This window comes from Chionomys nivalis, chromosome 7, assembly GCF_950005125.1.
Source record: "Chionomys nivalis chromosome 7, mChiNiv1.1, whole genome shotgun sequence".
In the NCBI taxonomy this organism is placed as follows: domain Eukaryota; kingdom Metazoa; phylum Chordata; class Mammalia; order Rodentia; family Cricetidae; genus Chionomys; species Chionomys nivalis.
Genome location: NC_080092.1, coordinates 41,345,722 through 41,355,117, shown reverse-complemented (window position 1 = coordinate 41,355,117; position 9,396 = coordinate 41,345,722). Strand labels below are relative to the sequence as shown.

The window sequence follows — 9,396 nt, the reverse complement described above, 5'->3', positions numbered from 1 at the left end:
CTCATGGCTATGCCTTCTATAGATCAAGTGCAAGCGTGTCCCGGGCAGGGCCATCACTAGTGTGAAGAAGAAACCTGACCCTCCGTCTGTCTAATTCAAGGGTTGGATTACATCCTTTGTCACTCAAGCCTTGGGGGCGTGTCCTAGGACTTGTCTATCAGGGTGGAATTGTCCAATCAGACTGCAGATGGAGGAGAGGGGCGGGGCAGGTGGCTGCACTCTCGCGGTGTTTGCTTCTTTTCACTATTCAGTCTTGGCTCTCATTCTGTTTCCTCCGCTAGCTTCTGTGTCTTGAGCTCACCGTAGTCTAAGGTGGCCCCGCTGTAGCCAGTGTCCCTGTGAGGTGCAGACGGCGCGGGACGCCAGAAATTCGGAAATGGTGAGCGTTCTGGCCGACGCTGGCCACATCCAACCAGAACCAGCCTCGGGGAAGGCCTCCGTAACCGGGGTCCACGGCCCGATACCGCTGCTGTCCCCCGGTTCTGTGTGGTCTGGGCGGCGGGTCCCCTCGCGTCCCATCGGCCCCCGCGGCGTCCTGGCCGACCCACCTCAGGACTTGGGGCGCTGGCTTCTCGTTGTGCGCTACCGCCGGTCAGCCACGGTTGAGCTTTCCTGAGGCGTGGGAAGCAGGGTCTCTCTCAGTCCACTCTCCTTCAGCTTGACTGCTCCCGGGGTTCACAGTGAATCCCCCAAATTGCAGGGTTTTCCTGTTTCAAGAGTCTTTAGGGCAAAACCCCAGCTAGTCTTGGGGCCACCCGTCCCAGTATGCCAGTTAAAGAGATGGATAGTGGGGATTTCGTCTGTGTGGGTACAGTGAGAAGAGGGGCAGATGAAGGGTTCAGTGACATCCGCTGCCCCAGCTCATCTTCAACAGGAGCCTTGGAAATAGAGAAGGGCCAGACCAGAAACAAGCTTAAAGAGCAGCTTCATGCAAAGTGTGGCTCCGCCCATCATTGTCTCAGCTCACTTCAGACCTCTAGGGGACTAGGTGGCTCGCTGGAGATAACTTCTGCTTCTGGGAGGTTTGTTCTTCCTTGGATCCTAGGTGGCTGCAGGTTAAGGACTATAACTTACCCCTGTGGCTTCAGCCTTGAAGATGGAGTAGGTTGGACAGACACTACTTGAATACTTACATGCTTTGGTTGACCCCAAAAGAGGTATTAGGCGCAGAGTGAAGGCAGAGGTGTCAGGCTTTTTGTCCCCCTTTTATTTATGTGTGTATGTTTGCACATGCGTGTGTGGGTGTCTGTGGGGGTAGGAGGAGGGTCTCCGATTCCCTGGAGCTAGAGATAGAGGCAGTTATGAGTTGCCCCAAGTGGCTACTGGGAACTGAACTCCAGTTCTCTGCAAGAGCAGCGAATGCTGTAACCACTGGGCCAGTTCCGCAGCCCCCGCCCCACAACTCGGTTTCTCAGTGCCTGTTTCACTCCCAAGATTCTCAAGTGCAACTTCTAGTCTAAGAGGTTTAAAAAGTGACAACCATTACTGTTTATTTTCCTTGTTCAATAGATAGAAATGGACGCATTATTTTTCATTTCTTCTTAGTAATGGACTGAGGTTTCAGAACTGCCGGAGGCTGGCAAGTTACTTATAGCTGCTATATGTCCTCTTAGACACCAGTCTGAAGTCTTGGGTAAAACCTCTCAGGGGAGCAATTGGAGGCCTTGGGGCTGGAGGAATCTCCTGGAACAGTCCCTATCTCCATAGTTAATTCTTAGAGACATTATGTTCCCTGAGCTTAGTTCCACTCCTAGGACACATGGTGAGTTAGGTGCTGGTGAATGAGGGTCTGCAGATATATCCTGCCCTCTCGGTTGTTAAACTTTCTCCCAAAGGAATGGGAAGAAAACACCACTACACACTGTGCAGTGGGACAGAAGCCTGAAAAGCAAACTAAGTATGCTTGCATCCTGTCCAGAGTCTCCCGAGGAGGTGTGAATGTTGAGTATTTCAGCAGCACTGGGGAAGAGAGAATGGCCTTTTGACCTTGGATCCCGACAGATCTGTGTTGTCTTCGGAATTGCTCCTTTGCTAGATTCAAACAGTTGTCATTTATTTGAACATTAGCTTTTCATTGAGTGTGAAAAGTACTCAGAGCTGAATAGGGTAAAAGTTTTGTTTGTTTTTCTGAGACAGGGTTTCTCTGTTTGTCTCTGGCTGTCCTGGAACTCACTCTGTAGATCAGGCTGGCTCGAATTTAGAGGTCCATCTCCTCTGAGTGCTAGGATTAGAGGTGGGCACCATTACCACCTGGCACAGTAAATATTCTTGAAAGTAGAAAGAAGCAGATTTCAACAGAAAGTAGAGTTTCATTTCCACTTTTTTTTTTTTTAACTCTTTGCTTCCCCTGAGCATATATAGAAAATTTCCCAAGATCTCATGCCAAGGTGTGGGTGATTAGAAGACAGATGAGGAAGGTGGAAACTGAACTCATATCGTCAGGTTTAGAGGAAGTGCCTTACTCCCTGAACCATTTCCTAGCCCAATCATTTGGTTTATTTTTTTTATTATAAGCCATGGTCTCACTATGTAGCCTTGTCTGTCCTGGATCTTATGGGATTAAAGGTGTACACCACTGCGCAGCCTTTTTATTTCTTGATTATGTGTGTGTGTGAGTTTCTGTGCCAGGACAGTGCCTGTGGAGGGCAGAAGGTATTAGCTCCTCTGGAAACTGGAGTTAACAGGCAGTCCTGAGCTCCTCAATGTGCTAGAAATCGCACTGACAAGAATAGTATGCACGCTTAACTGCTCAGCCATCGCTCCCGCCCCTTGTTTGATTTCTTAACTACAAATTCCTTGTTGCCTCCTCACTTTCCCTGGGTTGATACAGACTACCTTACCCTTCATTGACGTTCCTGGAAGTGGAAGATTAAGTGTTTGATTTTAAATCTTCAAGAATGTATGCATTTGATGCTTTGAATGTTTCCTGTGTACCGCCTGTACTGTATCCCACGGATTTTCATATGATGAACTTGTCTCCTTTCCTTGAACTATTCAGGTTTCTTCAGGTGACTGTCTTTAATTCACATGGGATTCTGTGCTTTGTGATTTAATCTCCAGTTTGGAGGTTTTCTAACTGCATTTCTGTTACTGATTTCTATCCAATGCTCACATGTTCTTAGAGTGTACTTTATGTACTTGTTTTTTACTGTGTGTTTGATCACTCAGAATGTGGTTTACCATTTAGTTGTGCTGTTGACTGTAGCATTCTAGAAATATCAGTGAAATCCTGGCTGGTGTTGAATAACACTGTTACCATCACTGCTTTCCTGGCTATTGGACCTGTCAGTTACCAAGAAGGAGTATTTTGGTGTTTCTAAGTGTAACTGAATTTCTCCATTTTACATTTCAATTCTAGAAGTTTTTCCCCATGTAAATTGACCTTCTGCTTCACACGTATTAAGGACAGCTGATCATTTAAAAAGTCTTATTTAGTGAGCATAGCATTCATGGACTGTAGTGTCAAATGTTTCTCAAAGATAGCTTATCTCAAATTTTTTCCTTATTGTTCCTCTATTATTGGTGTTTTTTTTTTCCTTAACTGGAAAATGGACATCTGAGATTTGTAATATGGGATAACTGAAAATCAGTTTCCCTACTTTCTCTATTATCTGTTCCTGTTTGTTGAAAGCTGTATCCATTTATGGACTGAATATACTATCCAAAACATTTTTTATTTAAAGACAAGATCTCACTATGTAGCCTTGTATGGCTTGAACTCACTCAGTAGACCAGATTGGCCTCAAGCTCATAGAGATCTAACTGTTGAATGCTGGGATTAAATGTGTGTATCACCAAACCTAGCTCTTAAAACAAAACAAAACAAACAAAAAACTCTTTTTGAAAAACGTTCTTTTTGGTTTTTTGAGACAGGGTTTCTCTATATAAACACTCCTGTGCCTCTGCTTCCCAATTGCTGGAATTAAAGATGTGTGCCATCACTACCTGGCAAAAACATTTTATTTTACGTGTATGGGTATTTTTTTGACTGCATGTATGTTTGTGTGCCACATGCTTGCAGTGACCTTGGAGGCTAGATGGTGTGTTAGCTGCCGTGTGGGTACTGGGAATTAAACCTGGGTCCTCTGCAAGAGCCACAGTGCTTTTGAACTGCTTAGCTATCTCTCCAGCCACCGTTTCTAAACTATTTTTGCAGAGACTGCATTGCGTATGTGTAGTCAGTTTGTTATGTTATCCTTTATTATTTATTCAGCCAGTGTTTTGACATATTTCTGGGACTGTCATAAACTAAAACAGAAAAATTAGAACAACAAAAGGCCACCTCTTTCAGTTTTTGGGGGGTGGTGTAAGGGGATGGGAACATGAGGGCATTCCTTTTTTGTTTTTTAATAATTTATTTTTATGTGCATGGGGCATTTTGCCTGAATTTATGTTTTGCCTGCATGTATGTCTTTGTGAGGGTATCTGATCTTGGAGTTACAGACAGTTGTGAGCGGCCATGTGGGTGCTGCGAATTGAACCGTGGTCCTCTGGAAGAACAGGCTTAACCACTGAGCCATCTCTCTAGCCTCACGGGCATTCCTTTAGCACATAATCAGGTTGTGGTTTTTTTTTTTTTTTTTTTTTTTTTTTTTTTGGTCCTTAAAATTTCTTGGGAAACATGGAGCTTTCTCCATTTACATTATACTTGGGTACTTTTGAATACTTTAATTTCTGAAAGAAATCATCACTGCAACTTTTTCTCCTAGAGTTTAGGTGGTATATAATCATTGTGGTTATAAATAGCAATTTGTTTTTCCAGGTAGATGGAGGCTTTTGTTTACTCCATGTAAAATGAGATCCAGCCTGCTCCTGCGCTGGGAACTGTCCAGAAGACTGTTAGCATATCAGAGGCAGGGTCAAACAAGGATGAGTGGACACTGCGCAGGCTTTCTTACCCTTTTCAGATGTTTCTCTTTACATTTATGTGGTTGATACACAGTTTGAGAATATTTCAATTTTTTTTTTTTTTTGTTGTTTATTTATCATGTATACAACATTCTGCCTCCATGTATGCCCACATGCCAGAAGAGGGCGCCAGATCTCATCACAGATGGTTGTGAGCCACCATGTGGTTGCTGGGAATTGAACTCAGGACCTCTGGAAGAGCAGCCAGTGTTCTTAACCACTGAGCCATCTCTCCAGCCCCCGAATATTTCAATTTTTAACAAGCTTGTTTCTGAGGGCTCTGCTTGTACTTTCATGTTTCTGTGGAGGATGTGTGTTTGCAGCACCTCACAGCCATTTTCCTGACCACATTCTTCCTGGACTCTTGTGGATGTTCATATAATGATGTTCTTTGTGTCATTACGTATGTGTCGTTACATAATCACCTTGATTACTGTTGCTTTAAGAGGCAAGTTTTGGCATTAAGAAGCACTAGTCTTACTGTGTTTTAGGATTCTTGTAGTATCTGAGTGCCTTGTAATTTCATATGAAAATCTGTATTGGTTTTTCAATTCCTATAAGTTAGTCACCCAGGATTCTAATTGTTCTTAGTTACCTTAACACTTTGATTTTTAGAATTCCTCCCAAATCCTGAGGTCCATGACAACATCAGCAAAGGTCCAGTTTTGTGAGTTGTCACTTCTAACAATTAGAACTCTCACAGTACAAACATTAGCATCATTTGTAGAGCAGATAGTAGGATTTATTAGTCACATGTATTGGAGATGAACTGTACAATGATCAATTAGTGATAATCAAGAAACAGCCTACTCCCTGGATTTACCAATGAGAGGGTGTTTTTATTCTGCTATTGCTTTCTGAGTGCTTCAGTTGAATTATAATATTAATACAGCAGTATGCGAACAACTACATACACAAAGTAGACTTTTAGATCAGCAAATCATATGACACATCTACATACAGAGTATAGAGCCCTAGTGGTATAAGTTTTACCCAGCCGCCAATACACATTGTGGGATATTTTAGAACTCAGTGGCCTTTGACGATGTGGCTATAAACTTCACCCAGGAAGAGTGGGCTTTGCTGGATCCTTCCCAGAAGAATCTCTACACAGACGTGATGCAAGAAGTCTTTAGAAACTTGACTTTTATAGGTAAGAATGATAACATTTCTTTACTTAATAGTTTTAAAAAAAATACCCTAGGAATTTTTTAAATCAATTTGAAATGTGGAAAGGGACGGCTTTTTATGAATAAATGGGAATATTTTCAGTGCACAGTGAACTTCAGAGTTACTATTAATCTTTGAAGTTCCTAATTAATAGTGCTTTTCTTTGGTCTATATTTTAGAGAACGGGTGGGAAGGCCAGAACATTGAGGAGGACAAAAATCCCGAGATAAATCTAAGGTAATTTGTATTCACAAAAGGGTATGATGTTCCTCGAAGGAACTTTAGCATGTCATGTGACCTGTGGTAAACAAAGCAAACAAATAAGCATAACTTTAAGCATTTTATTCCTAGTTGTTTGCGATCTCTCCAGTTTAACACAGTTCTGTTTTTTCAAGGTAGTTGACTTCCAGAAAGTACTAAGAAACTATATGAATATCACTGTTTAGATAATAGATTTGGGAAAGCCATATTTCAAAGAGATTATTCCATTTACTTTCTAATAATTAAGACATGCCAAGATATGTCTTATTTTCTGATATTGGTTATAATGTAGGTCCAAGACATTAATGAATAGAAAAATCAGTAATAAACCAACCATCAATAATGTGCTTGTCTCTTTTTGTATAGAAGTCATATGGTAGAGTCTATGAAAGTAAAGATTATAAAAGTCAATGTGGGCAAACTTTCAGTGAGATACCAAATTTTTGTTTGTTTTGTTTTTCAAGACAGGGTTTCATAGTATAGCCCTGGCTGTCCTGGAACTCATGCTGTAGACCAGGCTAGCCCCAAACTCAAGAGATCCCCCTGCTTCTGCCTCCCAAGTGCTGGGATTAAAAGTGTGTGCACCACAGCCTGGCTGAGATTCCGAATCTTAACCTGAAAAGAAAAGTTCTTAGTTGAGTAAAACCGTGTAATGTGACTTGTCTGGAAAAGTCTTCATGTGTTGTTCGTTCCTTAATAGGCACATCATAACTGACTCCAGATACAACCTGTGTGCAAGTGAAGAATACTCAGAGAAGCCATATAAATTTACACAGTACAGGAACTCTTTCATTTCTCTAATGAGTGTTCAGAGACATATGACAACGGACACTGGAAGTAAACCGTATAAGTGTATGCTATGTGGGAAAGCCTTTCATTTCCCCAGTGAGTTTAGAATACATCTAAGAACGCACACAGGAGAGAAACCTTACGAATGTAAGCGATGTGGGAAAGCTTTCAGTCACTCCAGTTCCTTTAGAAAACACGAGCGAACTCACACGGGAGAGAGGCCCTATGTATGCAAACAGTGTGGGAAAGCCTTTAATTGTTCCGGTTCCATCCGGAAACATGAAAGAACTCATACCGGAGAGAAGCCCTATGAATGTAAGCAGTGTGGAAAAGCCTTCAATTGTCCCAGTTATCTCCAGATTCACGAAAGAAGTCACACTGGAGAGAAGCCCTATGAGTGTAAACAGTGTGATAAAACATTCAGCTGTTCCAGTTCCCTTCGGAAACATGAACGCACTCACACTGGAGAGAAGCCCTATGAATGCAAGCAGTGTGGGAAGGCCTTCAGCTGTTCCAGTTCCTTTCGAAAGCATGAACGCACTCATAGTGGGGAGAAGCCCTATGAATGCAAACAGTGTGGGAAGGCCTTCTTTTCTCTCACAAGTGTTCGGACACACATGATAAAGCACACTGGCAACGGGCCTTTTAAATGCAGTGTATGTGAGGAAGTGTTTCCTTTCTCCAGTGTATTTAGAAGACACCAAACCTCTCATGCTGGAGAGAAGCCCTATAAGTGTAAACAATGTAGCAAATGGTTTAGTTCCTCCACTTCACTTGAGATACACGAAAGAACTCATAATGGGGAAAAGCCCTATGTGTGCAAGCGATGCGGCAAAGCGTTCAGTTGTCCCAGTTACATTCGAAAACATGAGCGAACTCATACTGGGGAAAAGTCGTACCCATGTGAGCAGTGTGGCAAGTGGTTTGGTGCTTCCAGTTCTCTTCAGATACACGAAAGAATCCATACTGGAGAAAAGCCCTATAAGTGTAAAGAGTGTGATAGAGCGTTCAGCCTGTCCACCTCTATTCGAAAACATGAACAAACTCATACTGGGGAGAAACCCTGTGAATATAATGTGGGAAAGCCTTCACTTCCAGTTGAAATTGATTACTAAGTAGTCTTATAAATGTAAATTCTGGCAAATCCTCAGTTTCTTGCGGGCTTTTAAATAAAAATGGTAAAGCACACTGTAAATGGGCCTTTGAAATGTGAGGTATGTCATAAGCCTTTCCCAGTCCTGGTCTGTTTAGAGCACATCGGAGAACTCATGCAGGAAAGAAACAAGGTGAATGGAAACAATGTGGCAAATCTTTCTTTCAGGTAGTCTCAAAAGCATAAAGGAAGTTATGCTGGAGAGTATCCCTCCTAATGAAAGCAATGGAGAATCAATCACCTATTAAAATTGCTTTTGTAAACATAAATGAACTTGTACTGGAGAAACATCCTTTTAGTACAAATAATATGGCAAATATCACATTTTCCCATTTGCCTTCAAAGAAACTAAAATACTCATTGGATAACAAATCATCAGAAAGCGATTGTTAGGAATATGAAAAAACAGTTTTCTTGGTTCTTTTAAAGGACACAAAAAGTTCACACTGGATAATAACCCTGTGTGTGAGAGAGAAATGGTTGAGACTCTAGATGCCCCAGTTCTTTTAGATTACATGAAAGAATACGTACCAGATAAAACGAATAGGAATGTGGGGGAAGCATTCAGTTTTCCAGTTTTCTTTAAATAGAGGGGAAAGCCTGGAGCTTTTGATAATGTGGTTAGGTTTTCAGTTTTTGAAAACCTTGGAAGAACTCTGGAGGAAAGGTTGAGTGTAAGAAATGCCAGAAGGCCTTCAGTTTTCCCATTTTCACTCAAAGACACAAAAGAATTCGTTTAGAAAAAGACTGATGGGCACGCAGAAAGTCTCCCAGCTTCATTTCTCATGGAAAGGTACATAATAATGCACACTGAAGATGGATATGCATTACATTGACTTTACAATGTGAAAACTTTGCTTTTTTGGGTTAAAGCATGGAATGTGTCTTTTTATATTAGATACAATTTTGTAGTATTTTGTTGAGACTTTTTACAATTGTATTCAAAGAGATTTGTGTATCTTGGAATAATATAGTATTATTTAGTACATACAGTGTATGCATGTGTATATGTGTATCTGTAGGATACAGTATAGTTTGTACATGAGTAGTATATATTATATAACTAGTTTTTATGGTATGTAATTAAAATATATGTAACCACTATTTTACTACAT

At 41.5% G+C, this 9,396-nt stretch overlaps 1 protein-coding gene across 2 annotated transcripts; it reads left to right on the top strand.

Moving 5' to 3' along the window:
• Window positions 1-252: 252 nt before the first annotated feature.
• On the top strand, window positions 253-9,396 carry LOC130877107 (zinc finger protein 709-like). Of its 2 annotated transcripts, none has more exons than XM_057774012.1 (4): window positions 253-379; window positions 4,763-6,061; window positions 6,258-6,315; window positions 7,040-9,396. In XM_057774012.1, exons 2-4 carry the CDS (start codon window positions 6,028-6,030, stop codon window positions 8,241-8,243), a joined length of 1,296 nt encoding a protein of 431 aa, XP_057629995.1. In that variant the 5' UTR covers window positions 253-379; window positions 4,763-6,027; the 3' UTR covers window positions 8,244-9,396. The 2 variants fall into 2 exon arrangements, with proteins under 2 accessions (XP_057629995.1, XP_057629994.1); XM_057774011.1 differs by having other exon boundaries at window positions 259-379; window positions 5,935-6,061.